The sequence below is a fragment of the Carassius gibelio genome, chromosome B17 (genome assembly GCF_023724105.1).
Source record: "Carassius gibelio isolate Cgi1373 ecotype wild population from Czech Republic chromosome B17, carGib1.2-hapl.c, whole genome shotgun sequence".
NCBI classification, from domain to species: Eukaryota; Metazoa; Chordata; class Actinopteri; order Cypriniformes; family Cyprinidae; genus Carassius; species Carassius gibelio.
In genome coordinates, this window is record NC_068412.1 from 6382025 (window position 1) to 6400164 (window position 18140).

Sequence of the window (18140 nt, forward strand, 5' to 3'; positions counted from 1 at the left end):
GGCCAGGGGCAAAGTCTGCTGTGCCAATGTAGCGGAGGGTGCCCATCTCATTGGCACTAATTAGCAAGACCTGCATGCCCAGGTGGAGTTTGACATTGCCATCTGAGCCAGAGGAACTGGTGGTGCCACCCACTCGTTTAGGCCCTGGGCCAGCGCTGCTGTTTGCCCTCGATGTACCCCAGCTAGCACTGACTGAGCTCCAGCGTCGCCGCAAATTACTGGAACGGTTCCTGAGAGGTGACAAAAGAAGACAGAAAATTTGACAATGAGATACATGAAACTAATTAATTTTGGCAATTGAAAATTACTTTTCACCTGTTTCAGAGGGCCAAAATTGCTGACCAAAATGTTTAGTCTAATTAGTGTTTAGAGTGCGTCTGTGTCCATGGATATGTAAACTATTTAGCTGTGTGAATGCTAGAACTGGGCCAAAAATACTGATTTCTTGTTTTTCCATTTTCATTTCATTTTAAGCTGCCTGAACTTGTTTGCAGTTGAGGCATACAAACGTTACTTAATATTTGTAGCATGCCATCCGATAATAGCAATAAGCTTTGTGGTTTGTTACTTTTCAGACAATCTGAGCTTTAAAAATCGGTTTATTTTACCTTAACCTGTTAACTGTCACTCACGTTTTTGAAGATAGACTTGAATGTGCATGATACAAACCTAAATTTTTATAATTCATGACTGAAAACATTTTGTAACATGATTTTGATGTGCCATTTACATGGTAATGCAATGTCTGATTTTAAAATGCGTTTTGAAGGATGAATTTTGAGATTTTATGTTTTCAAGTGATATATAACTTCTGATGATTTCTAAAATGTGATAGAGAAAAAGGCAACGAGGAAGTCTTTTTTTTAAACAAAGGTCAAAGCTCCTTTTGTAATGTAGATTTCTGAGGGTGCACTCTTGTCATAAATTGATCTATTACTTTTCCTACATAATTTTTAACAAAAAATATTGGTATAATATATATTTGGGAGTCTTAGACCTTTCCAACGATATATAGTTTGTCAAGATTAGACTAAATTTGATTGTAATATAGTATAGTCAACGTAGGCGTCCCGTGACATTTAACAGGTTAATACTGTGCAATGAAATAGTTTATAAACATACATCTATTTTGTACACACACACACACACTAGGGCTGAACGATATGGACAAAATTTCATATCTCGATTTTCATGCCAGATATCTCGATATCGATACAATACGATATGACTACGTGTTCTTTTGCTAAGCATGACCTGCACAAAACGTCACTCTGGTTTACATCGTCTTTTCTGAATCCAAATTATGGAAGATGATTTATGTTTTGGCACCAAGTCAGATTCTGCACTGCCACCGGCCGCATTATCTCCTGCAATCATTTTCTAGCATACAAAAACCCACCGACTCTTTCTTTTTACTACTAGTTACTGGTAATACAAAAAAAAAAAAAAAAAAAAAAAAAATGCCTTATAGCACTGTAAGTCGCTTTGGATAAATGCGTCTGCTAAATGCATAATTGTTCTAATCTGGCCGATAGTTGACAGATAGTCCAATCATATGTTTGGGGGTGAGGGCAAAATACATTACCAAGAATCAAGTCAGATATTCGAGTCATAATTTTGGACCGTATCACACAGAGATGATGTGTTATGGATGCTTCGCGGAATTTGACTTTATAACTTACAATTGCAGGTTTATTTTTTTTTTGATTCTGAGAAACAAGACAATTTTTTTTTTATGCCATGCAATTGTGAATTTATATCATACAATTCTGAAGAATAAACTGTAAAATACAGTCACATTAGCATTTATTTTATTTACTGGTGGAAACAGGCTTCCATAAACAATTATAGCATTAAAAAGATGTAATTAATGCATACATTTGTTTATATTGTATTAGTTTATTATTGTACAATAGTTAGTTGTCAGTTAAAACAACTTCTTAGTTATGTTTTACCTGCAATTTAAATTAAATCATATTTTAAATGATTAAATATAGCTGGAAATTGACCAGAAAGTGGAATTTTAAAATACTTGAGATATGTGCTTCTTTAGATTATGGCCTAATAAGAATAGCTGGTGTTGCCAATTATCGCAAAAGCCAATGATGACACCAGTTAGGGGTGGGCGATATCTCGATATTTAAAATATATCGAGATATTTTTTAAACACGATATGGATTTTGCCATATCGTATATATCGATATATTGTTTATATTTAATTCTGATTCCGCCACTTTGCTGTGCTCGCCCCCGCTCGCTCGCCCCCCGCCTCTTTAATTGCTTTTGTCCCCCCTCCCCTCGCGTGTAGAGAACTTGTCAAAAAAATAAATAAAAAAAATAATAAAAAAGGACAACTGGTTCCATTAATATTGAGATACTTCGGTTTTAAGGCGTTGGGCGAACAGCAGGCAGATGTCTATTGTGTAGGGCCCTATGATTTACGCGATGCAGAAAACGTGGACGGAATCGCGGAATCCAGTCATAAAAACGGAATTTACAGTTTAACGCGCAATGTCACGGAATTTGTCAAATTTTGAATGAATTAAAAGTAGGTCATGCACTTACATCAAATCGCGATATGGACTAATATCTGCAAATATTAACCCGGAAAAGTCTATTTAAATATGAATCCTGCATGTTCTGCGTGTCTGTGTTAATGAATGGCGCAGAAGCGCATCTTCATTCATTAAACATACGGAAGCGTGCGTGACACTTGCGTTGATTTCAGCGTCTTTCCTCTAACTAAATAAATATGAGAACATCTCCAGAACTGCACTGAGAGTCACTTCATGAGCATCTGACAGTTTGATTTGAGTAAAACTAGCTCATATCACATCATAGACTGCAGTATCACATACACAGAACTGTAAAATAAAAGTATTTGCTAGAAATCTATTACTATTTTTCAGCAGAATGTACATAGCCCACTACTACTACTATTAAAATGAAACGAACATAATTTTTTAAGGAATAATCACACAACATTTCTTCCATGTTTTATTTTTAATAGTAAATCCCCTTTGTTTACCAAAAAAAAAAAAAAAATAAGTTTGCTTAATTTTAAATAATGAAAAGATAAATTACATGAAAGTTTTATGCCTTCGTTTGATAACCAGAAAAATGTAAATACACAGAATTTCTGAAGGGAAAAAATTTTTAAGATTTTAAGAGATTGTTTTATTTTATGCATTTAAATAATTACATGCTAAAAAACAGAATTATGTAACAATAAAACATATGGTGAGTAAAAAAAAAAAAACGTTTCTTAGGGCCCTAAACATTTAATATTTGGCATATTTGTTTTTGCAGTAGTTTTTGGGGGGTTATTTTTCCTATAAAGATATCGAGATATATATTGTATATCGAGATATAGCAAAATATATCGAGATATATTTTTTGCTCCATATCGCCCAGCCCTAACACCAGTTATGACCCATCTCAAACATTATTCTCACCTGCTTGCTTGACTTTTTCGGCTTGGTTCTCTCTGTATGGTGATGGCTGACGAAGTGCTGAGAGTGCGTCGGATTCCTTATTAAACCAAACACAAACATCCACTGAAAAGTGATCAAATATCATAAAATCTACAGTGTTATATGAAAAAGGAATGCCTTAACTGTCTTCAGTCTTAAAATCTTTGACAGAGGAGAGGAAATCAGACTGCAGACAAAGGAATGACTCACCTGTGAAGGAATAGTTCATCCGAGACGAGGACAGTTCTGACAGACAGTCCACTGAGCCATGAATCCTGCTAGTTAAAACAAAGTGAATGTTCAGTATTACTTCTTCAACTGCATCTTACAACTGATGCTCTGCCAGAAAACTGTCAAGACACATTATTTTACCCTCGCGTATACTATGTTAGCTGTCAAACAACAAATTTATCACTTCAAAATTGTGACAGTCACATGGGTTTATTTTCACAAATGCTTGTCAAAATTGTCACAAACAATTTGACATGTAAATCTGTAGCAGGAAGAAAATCACAAACCTATACATATTAGGACAGAAAAAAGCCCCAGAATGATTTTCCAATGGACAGGTAAAATATTTGAAGTGAACATCTCTGAAGTAAACATGAAATGGCACTCGGAACCCATTTTACGTCCGTAATGTGATTTATTCCAGAGTGAAATAGACTATTGGGAATAGACTGGATCGTGAATCATGATTTTTCTGTACCAGAACAGTGCCTGACTTCAATATGAGTTTCCAGTAATTGTTGAAGACTATTCCACTCCATTAAAAAATCCTGCCGGCACCACACACTGATTTGACTGCCGGCACCTATCGAGGAGGTTTTTTAAATTTTATTTTATTTTTTAAGAAGATGTGGAGGCTTAAGGTCTACTTGGGCATGGAAAACTACTCCGGTATGTTATATAAAGTATGGCAATTTGAAATTAATGTTTTAACAACAAATGTCTAAAGAGCTTAATTAATACCATAAATTACTATAAACAAAGTGTTTTCATGGGTTATATCTTAAAATGTACGCTTCTTTGTACCATTATTTTATGTTTTATTATTCCTGTAATCTTTGTTGACTAACATGAAGAGAGACAACACATTACAAATGCTGCCCTGACCAATAACAGTAGCCTAAAACTACATTATCATTACAATTATATTCACACCAGTCCACATATCACAGCTGTAACTATAATAGTGCATTATCTTTTTATTTATTTGATGAATAATAAAAGCACTGACAGCCAGTTAGAATCCAACTTCTAAAGGCTTGAACAATTAAAAAGGCAGGTGAAATAACTACAGTCTGTGGTTATAATAAACAGAATGGTATTGTCTGTTTATGTGGATGCTGATATAGTTATCTTAATAGTTAGCATCCTTGGCATGAATGGGCCTCAAAGAGATACTCCAACCAAAAATCTAAGTTCGCTTATAATTTACTAACCCTCAAAACTCTCTAGAGTCATTTTTTTTTTTTTTTTTTTTTTGAGGTTCCCTTCTACTTCCATAACATGGGCTTACAGAATTGGATTATTTTTCTAAATATCTTGTTCCATTTTTTTCTATAGAAGAAAGCCATATACATCTGGGATGGCATTGGAATGAGTAAATGCTGAATGTAAATTTGTGGTTGGAGAATTGCTTTAAGACAAGGAGCATGCATTAAGAATGTAAATAGTGACCATTTTGATTTCAGTTTAACTTAAAATGCCAATAACCCAAAAAAAAAAAAAAAAAAAAAAAAACTAAGTGTGTTAAAGGCATCAGTTTGAATCTTTCTTGGTTCAGCTGTGGCTGCCCCGAGGGTTAATTAAGAAGTCTGAACGAAAGAAAGCTTCTAGAACAATGTGCTTATCAGTCAGTCAGCTGCTTTACAGAAATGCAATGAGAAAGAAAGAGAGGAGTATGGCATAGGTGAATGCTTCTGAATTAAGAATATATGATTCATGACAGATGGAGAAGATATGAACATTGATCATGTGTTGAATAACCAGCAGGGGAATAAAGCTGTAAAGGGTACAGAGGGACAAATGGAGGGCATACTGCTGGTGATGGGAAGGATTAGAGCCGTAATGCAAGACTGACTGAAGAAAAATACATTTAGTAAAAAATAAAAAAGAGGCTTAATTTTAAAGCAAAAGGGAAGTAATTCCTTTCCAAATATCTTCCCATCAAATAATAAAAAAAAAAAGTAAAAGTCAAATATAAAGTATGTTTCATCTTCTGCATGTAAAACTTACCCCCTTAATGCTAGGTTGAGTGGTAGTCAGATCATTTCTATGCAGTTTATAATATAATATTCTAAGGTCTAATTCCTTTTAAAAGTAACAATAATAAGTAGAAAACACTGCCTAAAAGTTAAATTACAACGTTAAAAGTGTGTAAAAAAAAAACTGATTATTCCAGCAATGTCCAGATATTTTCTCTGGGATCTAATTTTAAATGTCTTTTGAGGACATGGGCAGGGCGGATATTTTCTGCCGGGGCCGCTATGTCCCTCATGCAGAAATGACTTGCAAATGTCGATGCACAATCCTATTAATGCTTCAGTACAGAAAGGTCTAAATGTCCATCCAACAATTAAAGACACAGTGGGCTAGAAATAATCATACTAAGAGTCAGCAAGTCACCAGAAACAAGACTCAGTTAAGATGCGATTACGGCCACAGATTCTCCATGGCACACTTGCCTCTGAACTCGTGAGGGTGGGGCGAAGACTCCGTGTTTCGGAGGACAGCTGAAGTATCGTACTCCTCCAACTGATCCGTCATTCTTTCCGCTCGGCTTGTCCAACTCAATCCCCAACCAAAATCCTGTCAGGGACACAAACACACACACACACTGTAGCGATTTTCTCGCCGACCTGAGCTTGGGTAAACAATCTCCAATCTGTCATCACTCAGTACAGCTCGAGCCTAAACAAACGAATACCAAATCCTGCGATTTGAGTAAATCCAGTTATTCCTTCCAAAAGCTTTGTAATGCAAGGACAAACAAACAGTTGCTTTTTAGTAAACAAGGCACAAAGCACAGGGTGAGTGTTATTCTATGAATGTACGAATAGCAGATGAAAAGGGCACATTGAGAGGAAGATGGATTTCACCTTAGGGCTTTCAGTACCCCATCAATAAAACTGCACGGATAAGGCAGATAAGATGTTTTTTTTTTCTTCTTCTAAAAAAACATGAATGGCAAGTCATTACTGTCTGGTTGAATCTTTACTTTCAAATGAGGGCACTAAAGTGCAATTCTTCTCCAGCAGCAAACTTTAAGAGAACTACTTGCTTAGAGCAATGAGCAAATCCACTGTTCAGTAGGCTTTGGACACTATTCAACAAGTACAAAGCCTTCATAAGTGACTATCGACCCTTGGCAAACCAGAGCTCAGTTTAAAAAAAAACAAACCAAAAAAAAAAAAGTTGTTAAGCTTCACAACATGCACTACATGTGTTTCATTATAGAAGTGTGTAATAGTGTTCACACTTAGGAGGGGACAGAAGTGCTTACAGTACCATTCAGTGCATTCTGAAAGTATACAGACTACTTTCACTTTGTTTCTGTTTCTTTTCAATTTTGTTATGTTGCAGCCAGATACTACAATAATTTACATCCATTAATCTACAGTCTGTACCTTATAGTGTCAAAGTGAAACATAATTTTAGAAATGTCTGCACATTTGAAAAAAACTAAACAAAAACCTGAAATATCACATTTGCAATTATTCAAACCCTTTGCAACTACACTTGTACAGTAATTTAGCTTATGTGCCTCCCATTTCACTTGATCATTGCTGAGATGTTTCTACACCTTGATTGATGTCCAAGGCACGAACGAAAACCAAGTCATGAGGTAAAAGGAACTGCCTACAGAGCTCAGAAACATGATTGTATTGAGGCACAGATCTGGGGAAGGCTAAAAAAGAAAAAAAAAAGAAAAATGCTGTTCTGAAGTATCCCAAGAGCGCAGCGGCTTCCAGAATTCTCAAATGGAAGAAGTTTGGCACAACCAGGACTTCCAAAAACTGAGCAACTGATGGAGAAGGGCCTTGTCTGGACTGGGAGCAAGAACCTGGTAGTCACTCTAGCAGACCTGCCAACCTTGGATTTTTGTCTTTTGAGTACCATCAGCGTGGCAGGCGGTCAGGCAGGCGGGTGAGGTGGGGTAGGAATGGGGGTAAACAGTTTACAGTTTTACTTTTTACGTTTTTTTTTTTATTAAAAAATTTATATTTATTTTAAAAAGCTATTTTGATTAACCCATTACACTTTAGAGTTAGTGCAATCATACAAATACACTTACTTGTAGGTTTAAAGTTCTACATATGTCACATGTATTGTTCAACTACAAATGTGCGCGGCGACACTCAATCTAAATGAAGTCTCTGGAGATTAGCGGAGAATGGCTAAAGCAGAAACTCATGCACTTCTGAGTTCTGACAGCAAAATGGAAATATTTCCATTCGTTTTTTAACATTTACAGATGGAGAATATACCTGTGCAATGTAAGTTATGCATTAAGGAAAACAGCACATCTCAAACACACACGTAGTTTAGAGTGACAAATCGTACCAGTAATATTTCAGTATTCATTAAAACATTAGATTGGTAACACTAAAATAAGGTCTCAGTTGAACCAAGAAGGAACAACACTTTTACAGATTTTATAGTCTTAGTTACATTTAATTTCACATTTAATAATACATATTTTTATGTTGTATCTGGTACTGGTAAAAATTACTTGCATAAACAATAAACAACTAAATTTTTTATTCAAAGGCATTAATACAAATTAAAGGAATGTTGTGAAAATACACTTTTGTTAGCTTATGTCAGCTAATTAAATAAAGAGTTCTGGCATGGAACTCTAGATGGCGCAGTCTAACTCAATCTGACCTAATGACTGGCACAGCTGATTTGTTCTCTCCTGTATGAGAAATGCCAATGAGGTTGCTGCTCAACGTTCAAATATATGACTAGTGCTTGTGTATCAGTTGCAGCTTGCTTCAGACCTTCCCCACCTGTATACCGTATTTTTCGGACTATAAGTCACACCTGAGTATAAGTCGCATAAGTCCAAAAATATGTCATGACGAGGAAAAAAACATATATAAGTCGCATTTATTTAGAACCAAGCACCAAGAGAAAACATTACCGTCCACAGCCGCGAGAGCGCTCTATATGTAGACTACAGGAGCACTGAGCAGCATAGAGCGCCCTCTTGCGGCTGTGGACGGTAATGTTTTCTCTTGGTTAATTTCTCTTGGTTCATGTCAAATTAATTTTGATAAATAAGTCGCACCTGACTATAAGTCGCAGGACCAGCCAAACTAATGAAAAAAAGTGTGACTTATAGTCCGGAAAATTCGTTAGATCCACCACAAGGTGATTTATGTACACTATATATTTCTAACCTGCTCACAGCAGCATGTTGTGAATGTATTGGCAGTAGGAAGTCTCTGTACTTGATCTGCCACAGTTGTGACTCGTTGCAGATCTACTCCGCTAAATCCAAATACATTAAAATTGTCATGTATATTACCATGCCAATCCCTTCGAGAGTTTTCATGACAGAGACAGTGTTAATAAATGAGATCATACTGTAAAGTCTAACTAAATGTTTCGAATAAATATTATTCGCTATACTAATAATATGCTTCAGAATTGTTGAGAAAGCATCCCATGTTGCACCCTGAAACTGCCTGTTAGAAATCAAGCAAAGTTGTTATCAAGGCATCCAAAAAATATAGGTTCTGATTTGTTGCTTCATTTTATGAAACATACTTTTACCATGCGTATAATGTATTTTATAATACGTTTTTTCTCCTGTGTGTGTAATTGAACATTATCCACATCTAGCCAATATAATATCTGCCATAATAAATGATGCCAGACTTCTCTCTAAATCTGTTGTTCAGTTTTTGATTTGATGAAATTGCTGAGCTGCCTGATACATTAAAGTGCTCTCCGCACAAAACTCGGAGCTGAGTTCAACAGCACTCAGCGCTCATTAATTAGCAGAAAGGAGCGAGCATGTTTAAGCTTTTTATGCCAGTAGTTCAGCTACTCTAGTTTCCAAAACCATGAACCAGCAGCATTCAGGCACAATTATTCAATCACATTTTATTAAATCAAAAGTATTTAACTTTGCGGGCAAATTTTATAAATATAAAAACACAAGCCACAGCAGTTAATAAAGTGATGTGTCAGCTCATGTGCACAATGGCATGGTGGCTTATTCAATAAAAAAACAAATCAATGATGAAAATCAAACTTTTCAATAAGAATAAACTGCATATTGAGTTCTTCCCCAGCTTCAAGTATTAAATAAAGCCCATGCATCTCATTCCACAGTGGCTGTAAGATGATAGCCTTTAGGAAATAGGTGATATATATATATGTATATATATGGTATTTTTATAAAATACGTTTTAAACATATTATACATTTAACTAAAGGATCCTGCATGCACTTTAATTCCAAACACCCCCAACGTTTACTCGTATCGTATCGTATCGTACTCGTAAGAAATATCCCAATACATCGCCTTGCTTACAGTATCACAATGTATCGCAACATATTGTATCGCAACCTCTGCATCGTGATATGTATCGTATCGCCAGATTCTTGTCAATACACAGTCCTTTACTTTCACTTTGTATCCATTTAACACACCCTTTTTGAATAAAGTATTAATTTAGTATTATATTTAGTAAGAAAGAAAGAAAGAAAGAGAGAAAAAAAGAAATATTACTGCCCAACTTCACAGTGAAGTGCAACAAGAACTGCTGAGATCTCATGAATCCAAGTCGCATTAACTGAATAACCTTTATACGGTATACGTCGGGAAAACTGCTGCATTCAACTTAAAGACCTAGCAGCGTAGCAGACATAAAATCCCAGCAGAATGACAGGTAAAGTGTACGTTAAGCGAATCTGAGTGGCTGGCCTTTTACTCATTAATAAAATGCTTCTCTCTCCATTGTGTGATATTAGACATCTTGGAACATTTATGCTGCTACTGAAATATGGCTCATTCAGAGGTTTCATTCATCAATTCATTCAGAAGTTTCATAAAGGAGAGCGATTCAAGTACATTGGCAAAGGAGTGGCCATCAAATTTCTCTAAATGCGCAATTAACCACAACCTATAATGCACTTTCCAGAGATAATGTACATTGCAGAAGGCTGTTAGAAAGGCAATAGTGTCATACCTGGAGCAAAACTGGTCTTGCCGTAATATCGGACAACCCCTGTCCTTTGTCCCACCACCAATACACGTTCCCCTAAATGCACCTCTAGGCTCTCTTGTGCTGTGCTGCTGGCTGAAGGGGTCCTGCTGCGAGCAATTACTGATGAGAGAATAAAAAATAAATTAAAAAAAGGATTCAAAACATCTCAATCTCTTACACTCTATAATTGCTACTCAATGTAGTTATCATTTACAGAGGAAAAAGGCAATGAAAAAAGGAAACCTAAACACAGAAATTATGCCGAAACATCCACCCCCCAAAAAAAAAAATATATATAAACAAACAACTATATGGATGAACTTTCTACTATTAATTGCATAAAAATATAGGGGAAAGTAGGGGAAACTGCATAAGTTAATGTATTATAATATTATACATTAAAATGTTAATTGTATAGTAAATTTAATTTGTCCTGTGACACTTAGAAGCATTGTTATGCTAAATACTTTCAACATGGTAGTAAGTAAATAAATATATTATTACAGTTTTTAGATGAAGAAAATGTATTCAAATAATCTGAGAGAGTGCAAACAATTATCAAGGATTTTCCCATAGAAGAAATAAAATAAGAAGCTACTGTAGCTATGCAAATACTTTAAACAACATTAAACCTTCTCATGCTTCTCAAGTTTATGGATATCTGTAAATGTTGTGAATATAGTGTATAGCAGAACAAGACTCAACAAAGGGATAATGCATTATTATTATTTAATTTTTGATGATCAACTCATTTACGTTCACATATTTGCTGTGGGATTAGTCGTTGCCCTTGTGGCTGATGCAAGACTGGAGTAATAATCTGATCCCTCCTCAGAGTTTATTTTGGGAAAATGTTAATGGACATTAGTTTTTACAAATACAAAATACTATTTACTGTAGATAGTAAAAACTATTGTTTGCAACAAGGACGTACCAGAGTGTGGCGTGGCGGTGAGGGAACGGGAGGGAGGAGGAGTAGATCTGGTGATAGGAGGGGTCCGTTCCTGTCTTGCCCGCAGAGGTGGTCTTTGACGTGGGAGTGGCCGTGGTGGGCGCCTGGATGTTTGTCTGGAGTCCAAAGAGGAAGAGGAAGTGGAACAACTGCGTGAAAGAAGACCTGTACAGACAGAAAGAAAATAACTATAACAAGCTGTAAGGCACTATAACAAATTCACCCATCCATCGTCTCTCAGATTTTCAAAAGCTCAACATGTCTTGGACCAGCCACTGATCATTAAGGGAAAAGTGTATAGATTTTTCTGCCACGTTACACGCAGAATAAAATAGGAAAATTACTTCCAGTTGCTATTAACCTCTCCTTCTTCTTGCCTAAATAATATCTCTTGCAAGGGAGATCACTTGCGCTCCACTATTGGTATTCGCCACATTGTGTTACTCATTTTACGTAAGCTTTAACACATCCACACTGGTTGGGCCACTCATGTCACATCATATCGCCAACTCTCACTGAAAATGACTGACTTCAGGTCACTTTGTTACTGCAAATAGCTGTCAGTATGAATGTCGCTTGATGAGCCAAGTGTTAAAGGTTCACAAGACCGCAATTGGTAATTGCAGGAGAAGCGACACATGAATTAGCGCTAGAATTAATTCAGCTCAGCTCTATAATGTCACTAAGTGGTCAAACCAATTAAATAATTAACCAGTGATTATCATACTAAATATTTAGCAATATAAAACAGGTGAAAACCTCTACAAATATGAGCAGCACAAAAATCAGTCCATGAGACTTGCCAACATCTAAAGGTCATGTGACAAGTAATGAGAATGCTGCTAAATGACATGCTTCCCAGCTCATTGAATATCAAACTATTTATTTTTGCCGTTGGAGAAATAACGACATGATATTGCTATTTTTATTTACTACAGATTACTATGCATTTGACATTAATGTTGAACTGTGTAAAATAAAATTATATATATATACAATATTGTTCAAAATAATAGCAGTACAATGTGACTAACCAGAATAATCAAGGTTTTTAGTATATTTTTTATTGCTAGTGGCAAACAAGTTACCAGTAGGTTCAGTAGATTGTCAGAAAACAAACAAGACCCAGCATTCATGATATGCACGCTCTTAAGGCTGTGCAGTTGGGCAATTAGTTGAAAGGGGTGTGTTCAAAAAAATAGCAGTGTCTACCTTTGACTGTACAAACTCAAAACTATTTTGTACAAACATTTTTTTTTTTTCTTCTGGGATTTAGCAATCCTGTGAATCACTAAACTAATATTTAGTTGTATGACCACAGTTTTTTAAAACTGCTTGACATCTGTGTGGCATGGAGTCAACCAACTTGTGGCACCTCTCAGCTGTTATTCCACTCCATGATTCTTTAACAACATTCCACAATTCATTCACATTTCTTGGTTTTGCTTCAGAAACAGCATTTTTGATATCACCCCACAAGTTCTCAATTGGATTAAGGTCTGGAGATTGGGCTGGCCACTCCATAACATTAATTTTGTTGGTTTGGAACAAAGACTTTGCCCGTTTACTAGTGTGTTTTGGGTCATTGTCTTGTTGAAACAACCATTTCAAGGGCATGTCCTCTTCAGCATAGGGCAACATGACCTCTTCAAGTATTTTAACATATGCAAACTGATCCATGATCCCTGGTATGCGATAAATAGGCCCAACACCATAGTAGGAGAAACATGCCCATATCATGATGCTTGCACCTCCATGCTTCACTGTCTTCACTGTGTACTGTGGCTTGAATTCAGAGTTTGGGGGTCGTCTCACAAACTGCCTGTGGCCCTTGGACCCAAAAAGAACAATTTTACTCTCATCAGTCCACAAAATGTTCCTCCATTTCTCTTTAGGCCAGTTGATGTGTTCTTTGGCAAATTGTAACCTCTTCTGCACATGCCTTTTTTTTAACAGAGGGACTTTGCGGGGGATTCTTGAAAATAGATTAGCTTCACACAGACGTCTTCTAACTGTCACAGTACTTACAGGTAACTCCAGACTGTCTTTGATCATCCTGGAGGTGATCATTGGCTGAGCCTTTGCCATTCTGGTTATTCTTCTATCCATTTTGATGGTTGTCTTCCGTTTTCTTCCACGTCTCTCTGGTTTTGCTCTCCATTTTAAGGCATTGGAGATCATTTTAGCTGAACAGCCTATCATTGTTTGCACCTCTTTATAGGTTTTCCCCTCTCTAATCAACTTTTTAATCAAAGTACGCTGTTCTTCTGAACAATGTCTTGAACGACCCATTTTCCTCAGCTTTCAAATGCATGTTCAACAAGTGTTGGCTTCATCCTTAAATAGGGGCCACCTGATTCACACCTGTTTCTTCACAAAATTGATGACCTCAGTGATTGAATGCCACACTGCTATTTTTTTGAACACACCCCTTTCAACTAATTCAACTAATTGCCCAATTGCACAGCCTTAAGAGTGTGCATATCATGAATGCTGGGTCTCATTTGTTTTCTGAGAATCTACTGAACCTACTGGTAACTTGTTTGCCACGTAGCAATAAAAAAATATACGAAAAACCTTGATTATTCTGGTTAGTCACATTGTACTGCTATTATTTTGAACAATACTGTATATATATATATATATATATATATATATATATATATATATATATATATGTGTGTGTGTGACGAGTGGGGCGGGGCCGAGGGACATGGGAGGAGCGAGGCCGGTGGAGTGATTGGAGATGAGCTACACCTGTTTGACCCAACGGTCTCGAGGTCCACGGAGGAGATGGAAGGATATAAAACTGGAGCGACGACAGTGAAGGACGAGAGAGGACCAGGCCTGGACTTTTAGTTGTGTTTGCTTTTTAGTTGTGCACATCAGTTGTCCGTGAAGGGCTGATGCGCTGTTTTGTGTTTATTTTGAATGATTAAAGTTTCATTTTGATTGTCCACTGGTTCCCGCCTCCTTTTTCCCGTAGTTATGGAGATTTTATCATTACAGTGGTGCCGAAGCCCGGGAGAAGGAGGGACGTGCTGCTGAAGATCCCTCGCCACTGTGGTGAATCCGCGGTGCCATCGAGCTGGCGAGGAAGTGTGCCGCCATGGACGCCCGTTCCTTGCTCCTCCCCGTTCAGGCGGACGGCAGCAGGCTCCGGCTCCCTGGCGAACGGCGCTGACTCCTCTGCTCCCTTCACATCACTCGCTGCCGGCCACCCGTGAGGGAGCGGAGGAGTCGGCGCCGTTCGCCAGGGAGCCGGAGCCTGCTGCCGTCCGCATGAGTAAATTTTTTTTTTTTCATGGTTCCAAAAAGATGGTAAATCAAATGTGGCTAGTTTGAGCCATACAGGGATCAGAATTTCATTGAAAAAAATTATATATAAAACATATATATATATATATATATATATATATATATATATATATTATTTTTTTTTTTTCAATGAAATTCTGATCCCTGAAATTCTGATCCCTGAAAAAAAAAAAAATTAATAAAAAAAAAAAAAAAAAAAAAAATACCAATCGAGACTACAAGCCAAAATCACTTTATTTAATTATTTTAGCATTCCAGGCCTTACATATGGAGTCTTTAAAGAATGTCTGAGTTCTAGCCAAATGTTAATCTTGTGGAACCATGGAAAAGTGCCCAAGCCTTGGCAGTACATTGCAGACATCTAACTAGACCTAAAAACTTTATCTACTGCACTTAAAGGACCAAGAAATAGGCCACATGAGAGAAGCAGATTTAACCTTCCGGCCCTTAGAAAGCAGTTTGGAATGAGGGCTCTCATTAAGCCATCATATTCACAGACCTTCATGGGCTGAAGAGTTCATTAATGAAACAAGTTTAGAGGCTAATTGATAAGCGAGGGCCAAGACTTTTGGAACAGACAGTAATGCCCCCAAACACAGACTGCTGTTAAAATAAAGTCCAAAAAATAATTCTCAGACCAATGTATTAGCCAACCCTCATTTAAGAGGTGGCAGTGGTGCTGGAGGAATGTAGAATTAATAAAATTCCAAGGACATCTTCTTTTAACTGTTCTTGGAGGTAGAGATGGTAAAAAAAGCAAACTTCCAAAAGGTAGAGTTAAAAGGCACACTTATTACCATTATATAACACAACATCAAAATACAATAGCATTTAAATGTCAGTGAAAGAAAATTGCAAAGATAAACCATTTACTGTTTAAAATGATATCAAGATGAAAACCGTTTCAACCGTTAATGGACCTTTTCCTTAAATAATGTGATGAACTGTGTCTGTGAATACTGTGCTCTACTATGTGACGGGCTAGATATCCTTGAGGATCAATGTAAAGATAATGTGTTTGTTCATAATCAAACTCCTCAAAGCTACCCTTTAATTTAAGGTCCTGTTAAATATGTCTCCCCTGCTAAATTATGTTTTCCATTTTACTTATTTATTTTATGTATGCTTGCATGCATGTAGGTATGTCTCTATGTATGTATTTATTTATTTATTTATTTATGGATTCTGTGTTTTATGATTACATACAAATACATCATTAAAATTGTCTGATTAAATGAATTAATGAAACGTTAACAATTTGATTAATCTTTTAATTAATTTCAATTCTATTTCAATTTAATTGAATTGAATTCAAGTTTACTTGTATAGCTTTTTTTACGATACAAATCATTGCAAAACTACTTTACAGAAAATTAAGTTTCTACAATATTTAGTAGTAGCTTATCATTGGTGACTGTCAGTTTATGTTCGTAAAATGTAAATGTGAATATTTAAATGTAATGACAAATATTTAATGTACAACAAAACTTTTGGTTCCAAATACAATGCTGCATATTAGCACTGTATAACTGTATAAATAATAATAATAATAATAATAATAATAATAATAATAATAATAATAATAATAATAATAATAATAATAATAATAATAATAATCATTATCATCATCATCATCATTAATGCTTTATAATAATAATTTCATTCAATACAATACAATAATAATTAAATTTCAATTTAACCAGACTTTTATTTTGACAGGTTGTCGTGAAGGTGTTTCAGTTTTACTTTCAGTTTCAGTTTCAATCTAATTTCTGCCATTAGATTAATCCATATTGAGTAAAAATGTTAAGAGCTTATTTTCGTTATTGGAAAACATTTTATCGCAACCTCAATATGACATTGTTTATCATGCAGCCCTATGTTAAATTACATTTCACACAATCAGTCTTTTCAAATAGTTTTGGAGTTCGGAGGCCACAGTTGTTCAGCATTGTATAAATCATGTAAAAGAGGGAATCTGCATCATGTTTGACATCACAAAAACAAAAGCATCGGAATCATTAGTTCTGTACACAAGGCCCACACAAAGAAGCAGCATCTATTGGAGTGTTTCGACACGCAGTCTCTAAGGACCCTTTAAAATGCTAATATATGCACAGCGAGCACACCGAAACAACCAAGATGATGTCATCCCTGACCTTTACAAACATTATTAAGACTAACCAGTTCAATATTAACACTGGAATAAATAACATGAACAGACAGATATTACTAAAACAGTGGAAACACTGCAGTTCATGTTAAACTTGACTAGAACAAAAGTCTGATAAAAGATAAGCAACTGTAAAATAAATGAAACAGGTAATTATTAAAACAATGATCAGCATAAACAAATCTTCCACCAACTAATATTTAAGCATTTTCACAATTACATATTTTAAACAAACAAATAAAGAAATCAATCAATCAACCAACCAACCAACCAATCAATCCAAGATCCAGATATTTGAGAGAGAAATAAAGAGACAACACACAGAAACGAATCCAAGTGATGTGGTTATGAAGAGCTGTAGAGTGAGACACTACAGATGAATATGAAAATAATAAAGCATGGCTGAGAATGCCTTGCTTTTAGTTTCTTATATGGTCTAAGACTCACTGGAAGAGATATAGAACATATTTATTCTCAACATTTTCTCTTTTGCCCTTCAAATAAATATGCCACATAGACAGGAAAACAGATTTTCACTTTAAAACATTCTAATCAACTTTGCTATGGTGAAACTTGAGGAGAAGCAATGTCAGCATCTTTAGAATATAAAGCTTGAAAGAAAATATGTGCATTGTGCTACACATAATAAACACTAAAGAATCGCAAGTAGCAGAATGGAAATGAATTATAAACGTGTCCAGGAAATCTGGTTAAGTCAATTCAAATGGGGTACACATGGAGTGTTTTAAAGATGCTCAATGTGAGTGTAACACATGCACAGCACAATCTTATGAATTCATTCTTATGCAGCCAAAACATTTATGGCCCACCCTAAAGCTAAAGCATTAAACACGCTAGACTTAACATCTGCCTTTTTGGATTGCATTGCTCAAAGATATATCCTTTTATCATACTGAAATCAACAAAACAAAATGGCCATCAAATACATATAAAACAAGTTTGCTCAGTTTGCAAATTATATGGTTGTAAGTTTA

At 35.8% G+C, this 18140-nt stretch overlaps 1 protein-coding gene across 1 annotated transcript in view; it reads right to left on the reverse strand.

Annotated features, from left to right (window-relative positions):
- Positions 1 to 3451: 3451 nt before the first annotated feature.
- LOC127976649 (CAP-Gly domain-containing linker protein 4-like) overlaps positions 3452 to 18140 on the reverse strand; it is a 42433-nt gene continuing 27744 nt past the window's right edge. The window contains exons 10-14 of the mRNA XM_052581235.1: positions 11637 to 11819; positions 10685 to 10822; positions 6164 to 6287; positions 3684 to 3748; positions 3452 to 3531 (exon numbers count right to left, since the gene is read on the reverse strand). Of these exons, the coding sequence (XP_052437195.1) occupies positions 3452 to 3531; positions 3684 to 3748; positions 6164 to 6287; positions 10685 to 10822; positions 11637 to 11819 (590 nt within the window). The remainder of the gene's footprint in view (positions 3532 to 3683; positions 3749 to 6163; positions 6288 to 10684; positions 10823 to 11636; positions 11820 to 18140) is intronic.